This window comes from Taeniopygia guttata, chromosome 3, assembly GCF_048771995.1.
Source record: "Taeniopygia guttata chromosome 3, bTaeGut7.mat, whole genome shotgun sequence".
In the NCBI taxonomy this organism is placed as follows: domain Eukaryota; kingdom Metazoa; phylum Chordata; class Aves; order Passeriformes; family Estrildidae; genus Taeniopygia; species Taeniopygia guttata.
The window spans coordinates 107,232,914-107,256,582 of record NC_133027.1 but is presented as its reverse complement, the minus strand read 5'-3'; the positions used below and the strand labels follow the sequence as shown (position 1 = coordinate 107,256,582).

Sequence of the window (23,669 nt, the reverse complement as noted above, 5' to 3'; positions counted from 1 at the left end):
GTCCATTTCAGTGGGGTTCATGCCTGAACGTGGGCCTAAAGCTGTCCTGGGACAGCTCTGGCAGGCAACTAGGTGTCCCTTCCCTTCCAGAGACATGGTGTCCCTTCCCTAGAGTCTTTCATTTGGCTTCCTGCTTGCTATTGTGCCCCTCTGCTCCCCCAGACTTGCCAAGATGGACTTTGATGAGCTGGTGACTCTCCTGTGGTGCCCCTGAGAGCATCCCAGCAGGGTGTTACTTGGGCTTCCCCCTTCCATTATCTGTGTTCCTTTGTAGGTATGCATAGGAGCTTTTAGCATTAACCCAACACAAGCAGTATAAAAGCTGAATGCTGGAAGCCCTGGTGCTTGATGGGAGCTCCCAGGTAATTTCCTTTTGTTCCCCTCACCTTCCTGTGGGAGATGTATGTGCCTTGCAGCAGCTGAGACTCTACTGAGGAAGAAACGTGAAACAAAGCATCAGAGGTTGGGGTGGAGATAAGGAGAGTGAGAGGATAAAGAGGAGCTTGACATCTGAAAAATCTGCTAATCCATTGTGGTGCTCCCAGCTTTCTCCTGTGACCTCTGGAGTCAGGATTGCTGTGGGGGATCATGCCTTCTTCCAGGTGCTAGAACTGTAATGTTGCAGTCAGCAAGTACAAGAGTACAGTCACAGCTTTTGTATAACTGTGCCAAGCATTGCTCTTCCATGTCCTGCAAGAAACTTGCTGTTTCCTGACACCACAGTACTTGCACCTGAGACAAACCAGCAGATCACAAATCTGAAGTGAAATCTCTGTGCGTGCTGTGTTTTCAAACCTGTGTTGTACTTTGAGTGGATTGGAATGGTCATCTTCGGCTTTGATTTGTTTTTCCTATCAATTTTCCTCCCCATCCTGTGGGCAAAGCTTCTCTGAGGCAATATTTTTTTATCATGCTTGAAAGAAGTATCTCCTTTTCAACGTGACTGTGATCAAAGTTACTTTGTCCTGTTTATGGAAGAGCAAATTTAGGGAAGTGTTCTCCTCCAACACAGGCTGAGTACAATGTGTACAAAAACCTGCATCCCTAGCTGATGGGAAGGGCTTGCTCAAGCATTATTCACCAGAGGGGAAAGTGTGCAAAGGTCTCATGCATTTTAAATCAGTTTAATGTCAACTGAGATCAAACCCACAAAAATCGATTGGCTTAAGTACAGGATTACCACAGAATATCACAGTCAACTTGAGGTTTTGCTTGTGTCTTAAATGAATTTTTCCTCCTTCACTCCTGAATTTCTTCTCATTTTAACCCTGAATGTATACTTGGATTTGTGGGTAACAGCAATATCTATGAAGTCACTTGTTCCTATGGTTAATTGCTGCCTTAACTTGATTGTATTTTATGACCCCTGCTCAGTCTTTATGAAACCTGGCCCAAGTTTGTTGCATTGCAATAGCTGAGAGAAATGGTAGTTAGGAACTGAAAATTGTTCACTTGTGTCTTGTAAAGATTATCAAGTTCTGTGTATAGATATCCCATCTCATGCTTTTATTATTCATATTTCTGGGTGAAGGATTTCTCAGCCAATTTAACCTAAAATGTAGGGATTAGATTTGTGAGTGCTTCTAGGGACAGGAGAAATGTCCAGAGGGGAGGGCTAAGCCCTGTGACATGTGACATATCAAAGGCAGCCTGGAGGGTGTCTCTGTGGAGTAGTACATTTCAGAATGAAAGGAAGAGGGGAATGTAAGTCAGCCTCAGGGAATGCTGAGCTCCGGGGCTGGTGATTAGTAAAACTGAGAAGATGAATGAACCATGCTACAAAGAAGTCCAACATTTCTATACATCTGACCTCAAGAAACCTTTGCTGAAGGAAATGAATGCTTGGCCACAGGCTGGAAAGAGCAGCAGCAGGTCTGAAGTTTCTTTTCCTTGCCCACATGTGTGTGTTTGCCTCTTCTTGTTTTGCCTGCTGAGCACTCTTGCTGGGAGCTCTTCCTCGGTGTCTGGATTATGGGCCGCCTTTCCAGGCCCCTTTGTCCTTGGAGTTCTGCTTTGCCTATAAAAACCTTGGAACTTTGGCTGCTGTGACCAGGAGAGAGACGAGCAAAATACTAGGACATCATGGATTACATGGATCCCCAGGGGCATAAACTGTGTGGAACATGCATCAAAGATATCGTGTGTCAGGTAAGAAAGAAAAATAATAACTTCTTGAGAAGTTAGATCCAAAGCTAGGTAGTTAACTCAAACTATGTACCAAGGTGATGGGAACAGAACTTGAATCTTTTACTGCTCAAGGAGATTTCTGCCTTGAACAGCTTATCATCTGCCAGGAAGTGCATTAACTGTGAGTGACCAAACTGTAATATTTTCAACTAATATATATATATGTGTGTGTGTGACCTTGCATAAACATCAAGAGCTTGAGCAGAATCTATTTATCAAAACAAATAAATCTTTGTTGTCTCTATGCTGCTCCTTAATGTACCATAAGACCCTGTGCTTCTGAAGCTTTGTGTCCATCACTTCTAGAGCAGGACCAGACACTTACTCCCTTGGCTCTTAGGAATGTTTTCCTGCATTTTCCGGTACCCCTTGTTTGCTTTAGTCCGGATGGGGCTGTGTCAACTCTGCCTGGTCTGTTTGCACTTGGCAGGTGTGCCCGGGCTGTACAGAGCTCCTCGGAGACTGAGCAGGCTCTGGAGCACAGTCCTGGCACCTCCAGCTCCTGGAGTGACTCTGCTCTCCTCATGAACAGTAAAATCTCTTTTGCTTTTACTACTGTTTATAGGATTTTTCCTGGGATAGCTGGCTTCTCTGCTGAGCACGGTGAATCCAGCATTCCCTGCCTCCTACCCTCATGGCAGGAAGAGCGCTGGCACAGACAGCAAGCCACACAAACTGCTGCTTCCAAAACATTGCCAGGGCCACTGTCATGTGCCTGATGGCAACTCAGATTTCCCGAGGAACTTGCCAGGAAAGCTGATGGCAGCAGTGCTGTTTGTCTCCACTTCGGCTCGCCTTTGCAGCAGTACTCCTTGAGACAGCAGAGTGGCAGCAAATTCCTTCTGTCCTGAGCAGAGAGGAAATGAGTTAGAATGTAATTTTAAAATCAGAGAGGAGAGAGATGAAGGAAAAAAACCCCCTTACAACCCACCAGAAATCCCCACAATCAATGCCTGCAACCCTGCTTTAGTAACCTTTTTCAAAAAATTGAAATGGTGTAGAGGAAGCATTGGCTCTTGCCACTATCTGAAGGAGAATGGTAATCACAAGAAAATATGATGCCTTAGGTTATACTTTGCTTTGCTTGGTGCTGTCAAGCACGACAAATTGGAAGAACCTGCTCTTATTTGTCCTACAGCAGTTCACTTAGTGGCTAACACAGGTGTGCTGTGGTTCTTTGTACCTCTCTTCCTGTCACTTAACGTGCCACATCTTACCTCAGGAAAAATGTGTTTGGTTGGTTTTTGTTTTGGTGCTTTTGTACTGTGGGAAGTTGTCAGGGGACAGAAGAGAGGAACACAGACACATTTTCCTCCCTCTGTGCCTGTTCCTCTCCTTTCTCACCCCTCTTGCTGCAGCACTGTTGTATCCAAAGAAAATCCCAGTGAGGGTCACGTTCACCAGCTGCTGTTGGGACAGGGATTTTATGGCTTTCCAGCCCTGTGTCAGCCTCTTGAATTCCACCTGTGCTGCACTCCAGGTGCCTAAAATGCTTTCATGCCTCTTCCACCAGAGGCAAATGAGAACAGGGAATTGGTGTGTGCCTATGGAATAAATAAACTTCCCTAACAATCTCTCAGATGCCTGCATCTGCCTTTCTGTTTTCCAAGGAGAGCTCCACCAGGGAAGTGTAAATATAAGCCTGTTCCAGTGAAAACAAAGAGCAAGTGGATACCATTTCTTCCACGTGCAAATAAGTTGTCAGGCTTTGATTTTAATGAGAAGCAAAACATATACATAAACTTACAGGCATGTGATTGAAAACTTCAGGAGTCTTAACAACACTGAGCAGGATCAATCCTGAAGTTTGGTTATCACATTTAATGTGATATCAAACACAGCTTCTGCTGTCTACTTGATGCTGTGCCTTTGCTTAGCCCCAGTCCCTGATTTTTTTTTTTCTCCTAAGTTTTCAATCTTCATTTTTCTAAGCTGTGTTCTGTCTAAAAGTCCCATGCAGCTGGGGTAGGAGTTAACATCTTGAGTAGAAACCAGTGTTTAGCAAGTTGATATTATCTTGTCTGGGATTTCTGGATATTAGTGTATTATGAACAATTCATATTGTTAAGTCTGCTAGAGAAGTGTGCAAGGTTTCATTACATTCTGTCTGGAAGTAATTTTTCTTAAAGACACATTCATGATTTCTAAAACCAATAATTTTATTTCCAAGAAAAACAAGGGTCTTTTAATGGAAGAAGAAAGGTTTATAGTGTGCGTTTCTTCTTTCATAATTTCAGCTGTTTTTCTTGACTGTAGCTCTAATAAGTGTTTTTATCAGTCATATCTCTGAATTAGCCTTTTGCCTCAAAGCAGGAAAGCTGAACCATGTTAATTACTTTCCTCAGTGACTGTCCTTGAGCTGCTAAACAAACCTTCAACAACCACGCCTCCAAAAAAATCTTCTACCTCACTGCAGCCACTCCAAAAGTTTCTTCTAAGAAAGCAAAAAAGACCCCATCCACCAAAATAAAACCATCAACAGCAAAAACAGATCCATCTGGTAAAGAGAGAAAGAGAGTCAAAGCTGAGGCTAAACCTCACAAAGGAAAGAAGAGTGGACATGACTCCAGAACTGCACCAGCACCACCTTTGCCAAAAAAGAAGAGCTCCCACCTAGCCAGAACAAGAGGTCCTTCCAAAGAAAGCAGCTCTAGCTAAGGGAAAAGTGGAGAAGAGGAGGAAGAAGCAGCTTTTGAAGCTCAGTGATGTCCCAGAAAAAGCAAGTAGCCTATGAAATGATGAAACAAAAGTGTTGAATAGTGACCAAATAAAAGAGATTTTGGCTGATGTGTTATCAAGTGCTCCCAGGTTTGCCCCTATTAATGGCAGTGTTAGCAATCTCTGTATATGTTCTATTAAACATATTAAACTTTAACAGCACCAGCTTCCAAATCCTGCTGTGATGTCCTTTTCTGACATAACTGGTTATGAGAGCCTATGATGGACACTCTCTGGTAAGATTTGGCTGTTTATGACTGTCTAATATATGCAAATAACTCTACACTTCAGGTCTTTAATCTTCTATTGAAGAATATGGAATTGACATGTCAATTACCTCACCTTTTTTTTTTTTTCCTTTTTTTTTAATATGATTTTTTTTTAAGATGCTCAGGGCTGAAGCATGTCTCCTATGGGAGAATTGGGGTTGTTCAGCCTGGAAAAGAGAAGGCTCCAGGGAAATCTTATAGCAGCCTTCTGGTCCCTGAAGGAGGTCCACAAGAAAGCTGGAGATGGACTTTTTACAAGGGCAGGTAGTAACAGGACAAGGGGGAATGGCTTCAAACTGACAGAGGGGAGGTTTTGATTAAATATAAGGAAGAAATTCTTCACTGTGAGGGCACTGAGGCGCTGGCAAAGGTTGCCCAGGGAAGTTGTGGATGTACCATCCTTGGAAATGTTCAATGCCAGGTTGGATGGGGCTCAGAGCAACGTGCTCCAGTGGAAGGTGTCCCTGCCGATGGCGCGGGCTTGGAATGTGATGATCTCTAAAGTCCCTTCCAGCCCATGTTATTCTATGAATATTTTTTTCAAGGTACGGATCACCTCCAGCTTTCGTAGGCTCCAGTAAGGGCTGGAAATGTTCTGAAACACCAACACAATCAAAGCACCAGAATCCAAGCAACCCTCCCAAAACCCGCATTAGAGCCGAGCCATCCTGTGGGCTGGAACCATCCCGCGGCTCCGGATCCCACGCGGTGGAAGCGGCGCCCGTAGCAGCCCCCGATGTTCAGATGCGGGGAAATGATGGATTTGGGAAGCGCAGCCGGGACCGCCCTTGCCGAGCCCACGGCCTCAGTTTTGCAGCTCCGACGCTTCGTCCGTCTCCCACCGCCGCCCTCTGCAGGCGCCGTGCCGGGATGCAAAAGGCAGCGACCCCCGCCGCCCGCTCTTCGCGGAACGCCCCTGCTCGGTCGGGGAGAAACAACAATAAAAACAAGAAAAAAAGCAGGAAAACCTCAAGAGGCCCCAGCGAGGATCGAACTCGCGACCCCTGGTTTACAAGACCAGTGCTCTAACCACTGAGCTATGGAGCCACCTATCAGTTCCAGCCCTGCCGACGGCTCCTGTCCCTGTGCGGGGCGGTGCCACGGCCTCCCTGCCCTCAGCCTGGGCTCCATGCCCTCAGCCCGGGCTCCCTGCCCTCAGCCCGGGCTCCATGCCCTCAGCCCGGGCTCCCTGCCCTCAGCCCGGCCTCCATGCCCTCAGCCCGGGCTCCCTGCCCTCATCCCGGGCTCCATGCCCTCAGCTCGGCCTCCATGCCCTCAGCCCGGCCTCCCTGCCCTCAGCCCGGGCTCCATGCCCTCAGCCCCTCCTCAGCCCGGGCTCCCTGCCCTCAGCCCGGCCTGGGCCCGGAGCAGCCCCTCGGAGCGTCTGTGGGCGCCGCACCTGCGGCTCTCCCAGACCTGAGCTGGGCCTCTGCATCCTCCGGGAATCCCGCTCCAAGGGTGACGGGGCGCCCTTCCTGCCTTGGAGTGAGGGCGGCCGTGCCTCGGAGAGCCGAGTTTCGGTGGCACAGGGGGGATTGCTCCCAGGAGCGACCCCGCTTCTCCCGGGCATCCCAGGCTGGGAGCAAGGGAGCAGCCGCTGCCCGAGTCAGGGTTTGGGAGATGAGGCTGCACGGCGCCTGGTTTTGTGTGGAGCGCGGAGAAAGTCACTTAGAGCAGGTGACAACTCAGCGTTATAATTCTCCTCAGCTTTTGTGAAATCACTGTTGCATAAAAGCTGGTTTAACTCTCGCAGATAAACCACACATCTCCTTTGACTGGGGTATGAACTCAACAGCAAGACAGGAAGTGTGGAGCCTTCATTTTTTTTGATTTTTACTGCGGAAGGTTGAAGGCATTTGAGGCTTTTCTCCTTCTCTTTGCATAAAAGGAGCAGCCTGTCACACGCTCCGTGAAAGCTTAGGTGAAGGTGAGAAGGTGAGCTGTGCAGAGGAAGCAGAGAGACACCGCTGCGGAGTTATAAATCCGAGCCGCTCTGCTGTACACCCGTCACGTTCTAGAAAAGCACACATGATTTGCTGGGTGCAAACCTCAAGCTGCGTGTGACCAAAAGTAAAGCTCCTTGAAATGAGAGTAGACAGAAAAAGCTGCATTAAGGAGCTAAAGAACTTTCATCCATCCCACACTCCACAAATCATGAACTAGGTCAATTTCCTCTTTTCTTTTTTCCTTGAGTTTTATTTCACCTTCTCTTTAAATGGATATGATCTCTGTGGACAAACTAGATCAGTTCTGGTGAACTCTGTCTTGTTGTTTATGTAAGGCACTAAAATTACTTTGAACTATCTGCTTTTGACCTCTAATGTGGCAGCTGATAAATTCATGAAGTTTCACGTTTCTTTGGATTTTTTTTCCCCCCCTTTCCTTTGAAGATAGTGACTCTTTAGAGGGACTACAGCTTTTCCAAAGAGGGCTAAAATGTCTGTAGTGAGTGTTCTGCTAATGCCTCAGGAACTGAAGTATAAGCATAGATTATTTTATAACCTTCAAGTAGGCAGGAGCAGAACTGTCTTACACTTTTCATGCTATAAGACAAGCCTACCTTCATCAGCCTAACACAGCTGAGCAGCAGGGTAGGTTGAATTCTGAGAGCAGAACAGTGTTGAAATAAGTTTTCTGTGATAACATGGCTACCTGCCACTATTGGGCTTTTAAGTTTAGGTGCAAATCTGTAACTGTTGTGATTGCCCTGCTTCCAGATGCCTTTTGCTGCCTGCTGAGAGCTCCCTGCAAGGTGGGCTGCACTTCAAGGGCTGTGTCAGAGAGTGTTTCTTAGTCAGACAGCCTGGGTGGGATTCAGGAGGTGTGGTGGTGGTACTAGGCTATCAGTAAGCCCCTTGGCTTCCCTTTGTAATGAAAATGAGGAAATGAGACACTTCTGGGATGTAATTCATCTCACCTGAAGGTAAACCTCTGCAAAAAGTCACCCGAGTCCTGGTCTAGAAGTGCCTGTTCCTCAGCTGGCTGTGAAGGGAGTCGATGCAGCCTTCATAGGAACTTCCCCAGCCTCTGTTATAATGGTAATTTAGTGGCAATACCACGGCAGGTTATTTCTTACATTTTAAAAAATCTTGTTCTAGCTCATGTTTTGTATCCAATGTTTCAAAGTGGATCATTCCTGTGGAATATGAAGAACAATTATTTTTCTAAGGATTGATGGGTCAAAATTGCAGAATTACATCTAAAGAAGACTCTATGATTCTTTCTGCAGCTAGACCCACACACATGTGAGAATTAAGAATTTAGGCAATAAAATACCTGTCTAGTCTGCTGTTCATGACTGTTGAAAGCCACTAGGTGGAACCTAAGGACTGCACCAAAAGATTAGGAAAATAATTTTAACAGACTTCAAATGCTGAAAAGAGTGAATTTTTACTGCACAGGTTTTTAAGGAAGATCAGTAGGATGACTGACCTTTAAAGGTGTGCTAGACATCTAAAGATGCACATTTATATATGCTCTCTAAAATTTCTTCTCTAGGCCCAGACCAAGCACCAAGCTAGAAAATAGGGTGGTTAGTGTAAGAATAGGTGTGGTCTTGCTCAGTCTGGACTAAGGCTGTTATTAAAAACTGGTTTATTTATTCCTGATTAGCTCCCTGACTATCTCTCACAGCCCCACTGGACAAGTCAGTGTTTAATCCTGTGTAAAGCTGGTGTCAGCCCACAGATGTCACCTGTGCTGCTGTGAGTTTTTGCCCATCTTGTTAAGCACAGTGAACTAATCCCAAGCCCATTCCATGATTTTACTGCCATATCTTGCATCCAGGGGAAACTAAAGGCATGTCTCTTCAGACTGCTGGTCCAAGGAAATTCATGGAAATTCTCTTACACTACTGTATTCCCTTTCCAAACTCCTTTTTCTAGATTGCCACACAGTTCTCTGCTGGGTTCAGTTTCCCTGGTGTTTCACAGGGTTTGGTTCTTTGTTGCACAAAGCAGCTTTGGGATGCAATAGAATGAAATAAATAGCAGCCAATGTTTCCTCTGCAGACCTGGTGTGTCTCCTAACAGGTTGTCAGGCTTGCCCACCTTTGTCCTCCACACATCTGACTCTGTGTCCTGAGGGAAGGTTGGTGCACCTGGGATTATCTCAGCAGAGGTACAGATCAGCAAAACTGGCACACTTGCCTTTCCTTAACCTCTGGGAGAAAGGATTTGCAACACAGCTTCAGTCTTCTGGTAAAATGGGACATTCTGTGGGTTTTAATTGTTAGGTTCAGCATTGTTGGTTTTCTTTCTTAAAGAAACTGTGGTAACCTAAATACGTCTGAGTTTAATGCAATTAATTTTAGTTGGCAAGTGCTGGTGGATTACTTTGTCTTCTGCACATACAAGGGTTTTTTTGAGTAAAATATTATCAGAGCACAAAAAATCAGGGAAACACTTCCTGCTGATTTTGGGTGGCTTTTGGAGGCAGTCCATGGGGTATTTTAGGCATGTAGTGATCTCAACACTTGGTTGAAGCCTGCCTTGTTTTCTGAATGTGAACCTTTTCAAGTCCTGTTTGACTGAGATGTGCCTCGGGAAGTGTCATGTGGTTTTGCAGTTTTGACCCAATCAAGCCTTAGAAAAATCATTGTTTTTCACATTATACAGGAATGATCCACTTGTCTTTGAAACATTGGATATAAAACATGAGTTAGAATGAGATAAAAAAAAACCAAACAAAAAACTAGAAGAAATAATTGCTGTGGTATTTCCACTAACAATTACCATGTATAACAGAGGCTGGGCAAGTTGCTGTGAAGGCTCTTTTCAGGTTTTAACTTGTGCATTGCTTGCACCCCTGCTCCAAAGTAGCATGAGAGATCCTGGTGTGCATCCTTCCTCTTCCCTGAAACTCTGCTGTCCATGGAAAAGAAATTCAAACTTGCAACAGATACAGTGTAGTTTCAAAAGTAGTTTGGCAGGCTCAATGCTCTTGCTTTGGACAAACATCCATTATCACATGCAAAAAAAATCTTGCCTTTTTAACAGCATTTTTGTGTGGCTTTGAAGAGAGAAAGTAATTGATGTTTCTGTAGAAATTCAATTTGTTTGGTTCCTCAAAAAGGTGACAGAAACACAAGGGAAATGTAAAGACAGTCAGAATCCCCTCATCTCTATTTGCTGGTATCTCTGTTCATGGGGTTCATGCTGTGGTGTCCATTGCTCATATTTGGGCATCAGCAGTTTTCTGTGGAGAAGCATCACTGTTCCCAAGTCTTATTCCAGGGCAACAGTTCTCTCTGCCTCATTGTGCTCTCCAGTTGTGTTTTTATTTAATGCAAGGGATCCAAGCAGAAGAGATGTTGTCTTCAAATGCTTTATGATTTGATCTTTCTGAAACTAGAAAGGAGTAATTGAATTTTCTTTGCTTCAGGGTTGTTTCTCTGATCCAGACCAGATTTGAAGCTATGTATTATAACAACTTCACACACCATATCCAGTACCACTTAGATGCCACATTGCACCCAGTGGTGGAGGTGACAAAGCCATCTATTACAGGCAAAAGGGTCTGGAAAGTTTGATAGGAAGCAGCTTCTCATAAAATAAGATAAAATAAAAATATAAATAACTCAGCAAAGTAGTGAAAGAGTAAAGTATATTTTAGTCTAGTTTTAGAAAAGAAGATTCTTGTATTTGAAAAAGAAAGATGCATAGTTTTTAGATTTAAAGGGGAAGAAAAAAACAGGAAATAGCTGACCCAGAGCCGTGCATGTGCTGGTCAGTCTGTCACTATACATGTATTTATATCTGAATATTACATGTATATACACATGTAAACATGTTTGTGCTGTTAGACAGAATGTAAACAGTGTTCTCTCTCTCTGGAGATCACAGCCTGAAGGTCTCTGCTCAATTGTTGGTTTCCAAAAAGTGCAGGAATGTAAGGACCATCCCTGAGGCTTTAAATCTTCTCAGATTTGTCTAAAGTCACCTGGCAGATTTGAAGGTTACTTGGGAGAGAGGGTGGCAACGAGGGTGGTTACATGAACCCCCTTTCCAGAGAAAACGAGGCTAAAAATGTACTGATCACATTTCCCAAGGAAGATTTTAATTTTTTTTTTTTTTTTAACACAGATGATTCAGGAATGCGTGAGGCAGAGGAACCAGGAGATCCAGTAACCCCATCCTTACTTCAGTATGGATTCTGCTACTTAAGTCTGTGCCCTCCCTCACAGCCTCTCAAAGGGATGGTAAAATGTTTGTTGGTAGCACAAATGCAAAGTCTTGTTATCATCAGTGTAAAAACAGACTTGGGACACTTCAAGTGGGCTGTAATGGAATAAAAATGTAGCAATAGGATGTCTCAAAATAAAACTTTTTGGGATGGTTTCTCCCAAGGAGCTGTAAAGCTATAGGTACTGAGTTCCTTTTGCAGCTCAGTGGGTGGTGGGGAACTGGGAATGTGTCCCAGCACTGCTGTGGGTGGGAAGCTGTTGTCTCAGCCATGGCTTGTTTGCGAGGGTTTGGATATTTGACTCCACTGAGGATGCAGCCACTCAGGCAAGACACAAGTGTGAGGGTCTGCTCTGGGCTTCAGTTACTGGGAAAGGCAAAAGAAAAGACCTGTCACAACTATTAGGCACCTTCCTCAAGTGCTCACATTCCCTTTCCTGTGAAACACATCTGAGTCCCAAAGGCAGACAGTCCCTATGCTAATCAAGGAAGAAATTGGGTTTTTTTCTGAAGCTCTCTCAAGGTAGATGGAGGAAATATGCTTGTATAATAAATATTAGATAAATTGTGAAAAGCCAACTGTTGCTTAAGTGCTGGACATGATAACTGGAGCTGGGTGATTTGTGACTCCTGCAAAAAGCAAATGAGCTGAAAATGTGGGTTTGTTCCCAGCTCTGTTCCCAATTTTGCCATGTATTTGCTACTAGAGACAGCAGGTTGTGGGTTAGAGTCACACAAGTGTCTGTGTGTTATTCTCCTGTACACCCTGTGATGGGCAGCTGGAGAAATCCCCTTGGTAGGGTTGGACACCAAATGGGAATGGGAATTTATAGCTTCCCTTCTCTGTTTTTAGGGTTAAGCTGGATGGACTTGCAGGCCCTGTCTCCATACAGGCCTGACAGGGGTTCTGTGCACGGGATTTGTTACCCAGCAGATCTGCTCTTCTCTCCCAGGAGAACACATTCATTATCCTGCTTACTGAGCTTGACTGACATGTGCCACAGAACAAACTGAATAAAAAAAAATGTGATTCTGCTCCCAGCCTCATCCTAGTAATTGGTAGAAGCCTCTCCTTCCAAGGTTGTTGTTGTGAAGCATTTCTGAGCACAGTTTAGAAAAGTTTTGGAGGCCAGTTTTTGAGTCATCAGCTCCTCTTTGATACTATTTTAAGTAGCCTCCCACTGAGCATGGAAAATCTCACCACCTTGAGTTTTAGGCAGTATTACTGTTTCAGAGTATGCTTTGACTGACAAAGTATTGTCAGGTTTACAAAGTGGTAGCTGAGTGTTTCCAAGTCCCTTCTTTGCTTCTGAAGGACCAAATTACCTGCAGACCCTTGAACATCCTTTCTTCTGAGTAACCTTGGACCCACAGCTCAGCTCTGTGATTGGGTTTGTGTCTCTTTTGCCATTTCCCCTGGTTTTGATTGTTTGGAAATCCTGAGGGTACAGCCTTCCTGAAGGCACTGTTTGTTTTCTTTGGCTTTCCCAGATTTAACACGTGATGCAGTGGTGAAAATGAATGAGAAGGAAATGAATAAAAATGTTTTGAATCTTGAGGATTTGGATTAAGCTTTGTGTAAAGCAGTTAGTTTGAGGTTTGTCTCTGCTAAATTAGCTCACTATATAGTAGGGCACTTCTGCCTATCACTGATGTCCCAGCTAGCCCAGGGCAGGCTCAGGCAGGTGATCCCACATCCTTCAGTGCAGGCATCCAGTCTGCACTCTAATGGCTTTGACAAATCCCCTCAAGCAGAATTGTCAAGCTGACTCCATGATCTAATGTGTCCAAAAGCGTTAAAAGCTCCACTGGGAATCTCAGAGGGGACTGATGTGATTAGATCACATCTGCAACGGGGGATAAACCTGTTCTTGAGTGTAATTCATAAATTGGAATGCTGGACTGCTGTAATCAAACTCCAAAGGAGCCTCTCCATAGGGCATCAATATCAGCAGCTGCTCTTCATACATGACAGGTCTGTTTCAAAGCTTATACATGCCTAATAATCCTTCTTCTAACTAAACTTTAATTGCAGGATGCTCAACCTGCCATAGGGTAAAGAAGGGAGCTTAAACATCTTAATTCACTTAGCCGACTGATCCATTAATGCTCCTAGAGTTAGGCTTGTCCTGATCTACTCTGCCATTAGGTGATTGTCCTAGCTACAGAGGACCCAGCTCTGGTGACCTCTTACTGGTGCAACCCTAAGCAAAAACTGAAAATTGCACTTACCTTTTGCTTTATTGTGGCTTTTCTTTTGGTGGAAACAATTCCAGCAGTAGGATAAATCAGGCTGCTTTTCTGTAAAAAAAACCCCAAAAACCAAACCAACCCAAACACCAACTAATTAATTTTGCATTTAGTTTTACAGTTAAAGCAGAGTTGCTTCAAGGTTGAAGCCACTAGTGCCCATTAATATGCTCCAGGAGATTAGGCCTGGGAAATTTCTCTTTCAGACAGTTCTGGAAAATGGAAATGTTCATATCTTCAAGTAAACAAAAAGTGATCCATTCCTATTTATGGTAAATGATTAAGTACATATGAAGGATAAACACTAAAAAAAGACATGCTTTGAAGACTGACTCAGCTATTGTAGCTTTATAGAACAAGTGAATGAAACTTATTTGGATTCTTCTCAGAATAAATACACACACTTTTAGAGTCCTCAGGAGAATAGAAAAAGAAACAGCAGTGATGCAGAAGCACTGGTTTAATCTCCAGTCCACCCACTACTTCTGCACTAGTGTGGAGTGCATGTGGTCAGTCTTAAACCATTCTTATGGCACAAATACATGTTTAACATTTGGAGTCCTTGGACATGTCTACAAAACAAGAATTGAGAGACCCACATAACATTTAATGCTCAAAGTTGAGAAGGAAAGGCAAAGAAATATGGGTTTTCTGGTACCCAGCCCCTTAGACATAACCTTGGGCTGAGAGTTCTCTGTAAAAAACAATTCTTGATATATATTGTGGGATGTCTGGAAAATAGATAGTAATAAATACATCATTTTATAGGGAAGATGGATAATTCAGTGCCTAAGAATGTGAACTGGAGGATAAATCAATGCAAAGAGACTTTCTGTTCTTTGGTGTTCACTTCCCCTTTTTTTTCCCCAGTCACAGCAAAGGGATGTTTTTACAAATATCTTGCTGAAATACTCAGACCCTGCTGTGTTTCCTCATGAGAAGTGAGAGGTGCAGAGCGGAAGGTGCATCACTGTAGCTCATGTTTAAGGCAGCAAGCAGCAAGTCAGGGCACTTTCAAGACTAAGTTGTTTGTAGCAGGACAAATGGTCACTTCTAAATCACTCTGACATGCATAGTGAGAAGTAAAGCACAGTGCTCTCTCCTCTGAACTCCTGAATTTACTGTGATAATTGTGCAACATGAATCTCACTTTAAGCTAATCTCCAGTTGCCTCTTCCATTTTCATTTTATGCTTGCCTGCCCTACAATGACCCCCTTTAGACTGCTAGTTCTATAAATCTTTGTCACAAAGGATCACTGGGCTGGGGAGAAAAGAGAAAAATCTGTGAACAATAAGAAGGCTAATATGCTTTCTCCACTAGATGCTGTGTCAGAGGTAGGTTTGCTGGTTCCAGCCTGATTTAGCTAGTGCAGCTGTCACTGCTAAATCCATAAACTAAATACAGTCAAGTAGGGGTTTGTAATTAGTTTGTTTACAGAAGCACTTACAGGAACAGTTTGGTTCAGCTAGAGCTGATCAATCAAACTTCAGCTGAAGAAATCCCAGAGAGACTCCTTCTTTCCCCCTGACCTGTTGGGAGGCAGATTAGAAAATATTGATAACACCAGCAGCTATTTGCTGCTGCCGTGTGTGTTTAATGTCCTTTGTGCCTGTTTGGGTGACACAGGGAGAGACTGCTTTTTCCAGCTTAGTTGTAATGCTGCTTCTTTTACAAACACACCTTTGCCAAGAGACAAAAACAACTGAAAGCCTAATAAAATTGAAGAATATGTAGATGAAAATGTCAAAGCCCTTGGGCCCCGACCACAGCATTGTTTTGCTGAATTGGCAGAGCCTGGAAACCTTTGTCTCATACTTCTGACCTAGGGTTATTCCTTTAAATGCCTTCTCCAAGCTCATTTTCCCAGTTGCCATTTTAGCATCCCTCTAGTGATGCAACTGAAGGAAGCTCAAAGCCTGTCTTCTCTTGAAGTGTTGGTTGCTAAAAGAGCAGAAGTGAGATCAATACTTATTCTGAGGATCAGCATGTTGTGGCCCAGCCAGGCTGGAATGATGTGTAGATGTTGTTTCTGGTGCGTAGTACCCAAATACAGCCTCATAGGTGGGAGCAGTGTTTTCAGGAGTGTATGTTCCACATCCACCTCTTCAGTTTTATTTTGCTCATGGGCACTGCCAGGTGCAAGGACTCCTGGGTGTCTGGTATCACTCCTCACCAGCAGAAAGCAACAACACATTGTCCTTCAGAAAGCATCTTCCTTAAATGCTCTTTATGCTTGGATGTAGCTGTCAGACTTTGGATGATCACTTGGTGTGACCATGGCTGCCTTGCAGGTCCCTGTGGGTGTACCCTACATTCTGTGTGCCCATGACAGGCACAGGTGAAGGTACTTTGTCCTCTTGGCACTTCACAAAGCTCTTCTGGCTGACTGTGAGTTGAGCTGGTCCCTGTGGTTAGAGACAGAGCTGTGGGACATCCAGCTGATGTGCTTTGTTGCATGAATTGCATAGCAGATCAGAGGAGAAGTGAAGGACAAGGAGTTTCTTACTTCTAGGAGCAAGCTGTGTACCCATGGTACATGCTGTAAAGCCCAGATCCTGCCTTACACCATGCTGATCTATGCTAGATGACAGCCTGAGCCTATAACAATCTAAACCAATGATTTTTAAATGACAATTTGAGCCGTGTAATTCAGAACTGGACATTCTTTTGAGGTGCTTACATTTTCAAACTGCTTTTGCTTAACATCTTTTTTGTCTGTCATAGCTGCTGCTAGATGGAAAAATAATTTGGTTTGTGGGATGTTATTTAATGAAAATTATTCTTTATGTCTGAATTTATAAGCTGTGATAAGTGCCAATAAAGAAAGCTGTAGGTGATCCCATCAACAAAATCTTCATCAAGTGTTCCCCTCTGGTTTTCATTTTTCACCTCAGAAGCAGGGAAAAGAAGGTGAGACCTTTTTAGAGCTCTAATCTGCAATTGCCCAATGAAATTATGGGATTTGAATTACACACTGAGGTTGAAATTGTCCTCGTGCAGGAAAAGACCATCATCTGAAACTGTCATATTTGGCATATATAAAACTGCACATTTGATAATTGGTCCAAAAACAAATAAGGGAGATATCTTTGTCAGCCAGAGTGTCCCACCTTGCAGATTTAGAGCAGGATGAAGTGGTTTGCCAAGCCCCACACTACCCCATCCATCCAGAGGCCGTCAGTCTTTCCTGTGTGCAATCCCACCTGCCTTTCTGTGCCAGGGCCGGGCAGCTGATGATGTACAGCATCACTGACCTCTGGATCACAGAGAGATTGAAGCCCAACATCAAGCAGGCTGCCATCTGTCTCTGGAAGAAAGAATGTGGCACAATGCATGAAGACTTTATTTGCCTTTTACTATTTATCTTTGTTATTTGACTTTCATCAGTAGCTCTGCTGGATAATAGCAGTACGAAAACATTATGGAACTGTACCAGAAGACTTGATCTCAGAATTACCAGTTACACTACCTAACAGATAACATCCTTCTGGTAATACAGACTGTTTATCAAAGCATCTGTAGACAAGGATTTCTTTGAAGAAACTGCCTGGGGAAGGTGTTTTTCATGAGCTTGGAGAGAGAGGAAGTACATCAGGCTGAGAGTGAGCCTGGAGCTTTGCAGTAGGCTTTTTGACAGACATCACATGCAGAATGAGATATTGACAGGTGGAGCACACGGAGCTCATGAACAATGTGTGAGACAGGTCATGTGAGAAGATGAAAAATATATATTAGAGAAATTAGAGAATGTTTCTCAAGCACTGCCAAGCTTTTTGCAACTGCCTGTGTAACACTAAAGAAAGCTCCAGCATCTATCCATTGAACTCATTTACAACCAACCTGCATGAAAGCTGAGAGTTTACAATGCATGACAGCTCTAAGGAGTGGAATCACATGCTCATGTGTAAGGTCATAGCAAGTCACTTCTCACCCCCTTAAGCCTACCAGCTGAGTGCATCAATGATGCAAGGAGAAGCATGGAAAAGTCTTCTGGGAACAGCGATGCTTTGAATTGGTATGGCTCCTGCAGTTCTTGTGTCTGGAGCTGCATCTGCCAGCTCAAGTGATGTGGTGAATCTGAGCTGTAGGAATGGCAGGGAGCTCATGCTCTCCTCACTCTTTGGATGAGACAGCTTGTAACTTGTTTTGAGCAGGAGGGGTTCCCAACTAGTTCCTGATTGATTGGGCTCATGTGCAGCAGGGAGGGTAATGAATTGCTCCTGTTACATCTCTATGCGCTTGTCTTGCATCCAGTAGCAAGCCTAGCATCCCAAAAACTCAGAATTGTGTTGTTACCTTCCCAGCTTTCTGAGGGAGATATAAACCAAGATATTTAAGGCAGGAATGCATGTGATCTTTTTAGTTTTGGTATGCCACAACCACCTGGTTTTAAAGATTGTAAGGTGCCTCTGACTAGCATTTGCAGACTTTGGGTTTGTGCCTCCTTTTATTAAAGAGACACTTACTGGCTGAGTTCTCATCTTCTGGCATCTTGCATAGATGGGGTCTTCCAGCCTGAAGTACCTTTTTGCAGTCTGTTTCCTCTTTGGTTGTACTCTAGCATCAGATTCCCTGCTCTGCTTTTGCAGGCACAATTTCTATTTATTATACATACTCAAATATGTAGTGGCAGGTTTTCACTGGCTTTTTTTAGGTGTGCTGTCAAGTGTAGTGTGTGACCATTTAACCAGGAATAGCTACATAAGGAATCTTGCACAGTGGAAAAGGATGTTCCATGTAGCAATAAATATATCACAATCAAATACCTGAACCAGAAAAGAAATGTGTGAAAACAAACACCCAGGAGTTGGTGGAGCAGGAGCTGAAGATTGCCTGTAAAGCCTTTATTTGCTCATCTGAGCATGTGCAACAGATACAGTTCTCAGTGCAATTCTCAGCTGTGCATGACATGTTTTCCCATCTGGCTGTTGAGCAGTAGGAAATATGGGGCTTGTGTGGCTGCACAGCACCTCTTCCATGAGCTGCAGGGTCCAAAGGAAATGTTATGGGCTGTGAAGCTCAGCCCAGAGAGCAGGCATACACCATTTTGGTAGGAAGAGTCAGACATGGGCTAGAAGGTTAGTGTGAGGGGTAGAAGAAGAGGTCACATGTATCTTTTAAAGGCAGATGAATTTAATTTGGGATGACAATGCCACAGTTCCAGAGTTTTTTTAATTCCAGAGTTTTACTCCCACCTCTGCTTCTTCAGTCTTGCTGGCATTCACAAACCAATACAGCTTGATGCAGATCCCAGTTGCTGGTGTGAATGGGAAGAAGCAATAGGAGTGTGAAGTGGGAAAGTTGTTTTTTGGCAGCAGCTGGTGGTTATTTTAGCTTAAAGGAGTAATGGAACAAGAGCTCATGGCTCTGGGCACTCACAGGTTTTAGTTCTAGCCGTGCAATAATACATAGGTTTTTTTCCCAGATCTAACACAAATTTCTTTAAACTGAATATTTTGGGTTTTCTCTTGTTTCGGAAACACAGGTAATTTGCCTTATGTAAAGTGTACTTCAAGTTATTTTAAGCTCTCTCAAGCTCTCTCAAGCCCTTTGTGTATTTTTTGTTTGGAGAGCAAAGAGGACAAATTCCTGCCTTGAGTGGATTTGACGTGAGTAACCCTGCCTTTGCAGAGGGGTTGAACTAGATGATCTCCAGAGCTCTTCCAACACTAACAATTCTGTGATTCTGTGATTTACATCACCTACTATGGTGTTGTGATCATCTTCCTGTTGCACTTTAACAGATCACAAAGCACACCTGGAAGTGGCAGATTTTGAACTCTGCTATGGGCATTAATTTTTTGCTTTTTGTGCTACAGCAGCTCAGCCTCTCCTCCACCCTTTTCCTTTCTTCCTCCACCTGTGAGTGTGTGTTTTGGGCAGTAGCTCTCTCCCTTTACTCCTAGGGTAGACAAAATATTTCAGTGAGAAATGTCACATGTGGGATGTTTGCTACTGGGTGCTCCTGTTCCTGGTGCTGGGATATGTGTGTTGGTGAAACAATTGACAGAGGGTGGCTGGGGCCATGTATTTGTGTGATTCTGTTCACAGTCTCTCTCCACTCAGCTCTGCTGCTCTGAAGTGGGAGGTGTGGGCTTGTCCCATTCTGTGGGTGCCCTCTGTCTTGCCTGGTGTCAAAGGCAAGCTGCCTTTCTGAGACTGTGGAATGTTAGGGGTTTGGGAGCTGCTTCCTTAGGCTGATGCTGGTGCAGATGGAAAACAAAGAAAGGGAGGACAGGATGAGTAAAGGGAAGGCTGGCCCAGTATGTGCTGGTTTCCCACTGGCCTGCTGGATGGAGATGAGCTGAGATGTGCCTCAGTTTCCCTGTCTGAAGGTGGTGTCCTCAAGTCTTTGAGGAGCATAGAGAGAATTGATGCTTCCTTTGCTTAGACAAAAAGCACTATGAGCACAAAATATTTGCTATTGAGAAACTGATTCTGTTTCATGATGTTTGTCAACTGTTGATCACAGAAGCATTCAGGTTGGAAAAGGCCTCTTAAGATCATCAAGTCCAGCCTTTGACCAGTCACCACCTTGTCAATTAGATCACAGCACAAAGTGCAGCATCCAGCTGTTTCTTGAACACCTCCAGGGATGGCAACTCCATCACAACCCTGGGCAATGCATTCAAACGCTTAAAAACTCTTTCAATAAAACTCTTCCTGAGATGTTCTGCTCCTTTGCTGCCCTGCCCATTATGGGGGTGAGAAGGCATCAGCAAGAGGTTCTGTTTGCTTCCTGTGATCCCTGATTCCCCTGCTATTGGCTAAAAACTCAGGAGACGGCATGAATTTGTTTCTGAAAGCTTTACAGAAGTCTGTGGACAAATTGAGCCTAGGGCATTTCCAGATTGCATATCCTTAATTGTATTAAACACTTCAGAGCCATCTGACAGTTTGTCTCACAGTTCTACCATCTGGTCTGCAAATTTAGGCAAGCTATACTTCATGGAAAACTCGGAGACACTCACATTGGAGTGTCATTAGATGGCCCCTGGGCTGCTCTTTGATGGAGAACAGGCTACTATAGTGTCACTGCTGAGAGTGTGCTGATTGAGAAAAACAAGGTTTTAGGGGTTCATTAGTTCTGATTAATTAGGCTAAAATACAGCTTCTTGCCCTTCTTGTCTTTGCAAAATTACTAGTTACCCTCCAATCCAAACCATAAAAATTGGCATTATTTTAGTTTCTTTTCATTTGTTGTTATAAATACACAAATGAGCCCACTTTCAAAACAAACTCTTGTTGTGTTTTACTGGTTTATTTGATTACACAGCACTTGGAAGACTTTGATGCACTTGTAGCATCCACATGAGGTAGGGTGTGTGGCTACCTTCACAGCAGTAATGGGAGGACCCACAGAAATATGGTCATGTAGGAGAAGCTGCTTTTCACTGCAGACTACACCATCTGCATGAAAAACCCCTTAGTGCTGATTTCACTCCTGTTAGCTCCCGTGTGCTCACTCTCTTTCCCTGAGGCAGAGGAATGAGAGTAAATAACTTGCTAAGAGATTCCTGAGGTGAGATGGGTGTCCCAGGCCAAGTGTGCAGAGATAATGTGTGGTGGGCTCAGGAAAGCTCCTGTTTCAATGGGGAACTTATTAATGCCCTCTCATCATGTGCCCTGTGTGCCCTGTGCTGGCCAGCTTGGGAGAGATGAGGATGCTGCCTTTCCATATCTGAAAATTCAGGAATGGGTTTTCATTCTCTTTTGTAGCTGGCAAGGAGAGACAGGATGGCCACTACTGAAGGGCAAGAGAGATAGTTAGAGAAATGCTTTCATGTGGATGCTGTAGCCACTGCAGACTCAGTTTTTGAGATAATTTTGGCCAATAAACAATGATTTTCTGTTTAAAATTATTTGAAGACCAGGGATCTATTAATGTGCTTTAATCTGTCAGTAATTAGGCCCAAGAATACATCATATATCCCAGAAATGCTATGGATCTCAGAAGGATCTGCAAACCTGTATCTCCAGAGAATCACTTTTGAATTTACAGGAGAAGCTGATTTGGTTTGAAATAAAATCCTGAACATTCTATGGACTTGAACCTGAGCTGTATCTGGAGACATATCTGGAGGCCATCCCATTCCTTCCAGATCCATATATGAAGTAAGTGAGTCCAGATGAGAAATTAAGTCTGCTCAGTTAGAACTTGTGCCCTGCCATCAGATACAAGCAGTCAGCAGCAGCAGAGAAGAATGCTTTTCTATTCTCTGGGTTTGCCAAAGTCTTTCACCTGCAGGGTTGAACATCCAGGAGATTGTCTTATAGCTTATGTGGATCATGAGAGACTTCCCAGCTTCCTGTTTCAGCTTCTGTGTGTTCACCGTACTGTGGGATAATGTTGAATTGCTTTTTAAATTCCATTTTGCTCCCCTCTCTTTCTTCCCCCATTCCTGGCTCTCCCCACTAATAGCATGTATTATTAGGGAAGAGCAGTTTCTTTGACAGCCAATGTAATCCATCAGATGCAGTCTGCTATCAGAGCACTGTTCTTGAGTAAGATTCATTATTTATATGACATAGCAGAGTTCTTTGCTTGTTACCTGTTTAACCCTCTTCTTCTGATTAGGAAAAGCCTCAAGCCTGATTGGTCCATCTGGGATGATCTCAAGATCAAAACTCAAATTTTGATCAGTTCTGTGTGCTAAGAGAGGCTGATTGCTCCTGGTTTCCAGAGGGTAATTCCAAAGCAATGTTGTGGAAGTGAAATGAGTCAGTAGCAGAGCTGGGATAAACATGAGCAGAAGCTGAGACTTTTCCCTCTTCCTTTTAGGTGACACAGCAAGCAATGCTGACCTGCAGCAGGGTGCAATTTTAGGGTTGTTTGTGTCTGGATAAAAGACTCTGTTGGGTGAGGAGACTGCTCTGCCCAGCTTTATTCCTGGCTCTCTTGCAATCTGCTGTTATTTTCTGCCATGCTTCCAACGGTGCAGCTTCGGGAAGAGAGTACATCAGTGGCTTGAGGCATCTCTGCTTCTGTTCCTTGGCTTCTGAGCTGCTCAGGGGCCAGTTTCAATTAGAGCAGCCCCCGTGGGTGCTCCTGCAGACGCTGTGGCCAGCTGCTCCTGTTTCTGGAGCACAGAGTGCCTCAGTCCCACCCCTATCCCTGACTTTGCCCCCGTGCCAAGGACAGAGATGGTGGCACTGTACAAATACAGGCTTTGTGAAGTTTCATAGCAACTACTGTATTGCAGGAACAGTGTCTGAAGGCCAAAATGTGACTCTGTTCTCTGAAACGTTTATATTATTTCTTTAGGGTGTTGCAAAGGTTGGAATCTATGAGCTTTGGTGTTACAGAAGACTTTGGTGTGCCTTCTCCACAGTGAAGTTGCTTTTCCAAGGTGTAAACACTCTAGCAAAAACTGCTTGGAACAGTTTTTCCAGCAGGGAAAAACTCTGAGCTACTCTGATTGCCTCTCCGTTTTAAATTTCTTTTTTAATAATTTTGTTGTATAAATACAGAAAGCAGATAGATCTATTGCTGGACTAGGAGGCTGAAAACTTCTCATTTTCCACTTAGACCCACAAACAAATTTATTTCTTTGTATTATTCTATTTTATTTTCCTGAGTATTGAATTTTCTAGTTTTTTCTTAACCTCATGAGGAGGTTTTTTAAAAATATTTATAATGCATTTTCTCAACTGAAAGAGAACGAGAGAGAAAATGGATTTCTGATCTAAATATCAAGGATCTAATTTTTTTCTCCCCCACAAATGAGCATCCAAGGGACAAAGAAGAAACTCATTTAGAAATATTTTTCCCCATCTTTTGTCCCTCAGTTAGAAGAACTATGTCCCTTGCAGCTGAAATGGGGAATTTCCTTCCAAAACTCTCACTGAGATCCCACAGGACTCTAAGCTGGCCTTTGCCCATCCAAGGGCTGCTGTGAGTTTTGGAGCAGCTGCTGAATTCTTTGCAGTTTAGTTCAGGCCCTGCTGAAGCCAGTGGTGATACAAGGGCACAAGGTGAGGTCAGGCAGTGATGAGGGGTGAACCAGTCCAGTCTTTCCTTTCATTTCTGCAGGTGTGAGTCCTCTGTGAGCTCAGGGCAC

At 43.9% G+C, this 23,669-nt stretch overlaps 1 protein-coding gene and 1 non-coding gene across 2 annotated transcripts; one reads left to right on the top strand and one right to left on the bottom strand.

The window, feature by feature from the left end:
* The first annotated feature begins 1,628 nt into the window (after positions 1 to 1,628).
* Positions 1,629 to 5,016, top strand: HHIPL2 (HHIP like 2). Its single transcript, XM_072926134.1, is given in 9 exon segments — positions 1,629 to 1,954; positions 1,956 to 2,030; positions 2,033 to 2,060; positions 2,063 to 2,148; positions 2,570 to 2,598; positions 3,798 to 3,881; positions 4,534 to 4,594; positions 4,597 to 4,814; positions 4,816 to 5,016. Coding segments are annotated over 9 exon segments (879 nt in total). The 5' UTR covers positions 1,629 to 1,762; the 3' UTR covers positions 4,922 to 5,016.
* A 1,132-nt stretch (positions 5,017 to 6,148) lies between these two features.
* On the bottom strand, positions 6,149 to 6,221 carry TRNAT-UGU (transfer RNA threonine (anticodon UGU)). The gene has a single exon. It is a non-coding gene; the product is annotated as a tRNA-Thr (tRNA).
* Between the last annotated feature and the right edge of the window lie 17,448 nt (positions 6,222 to 23,669).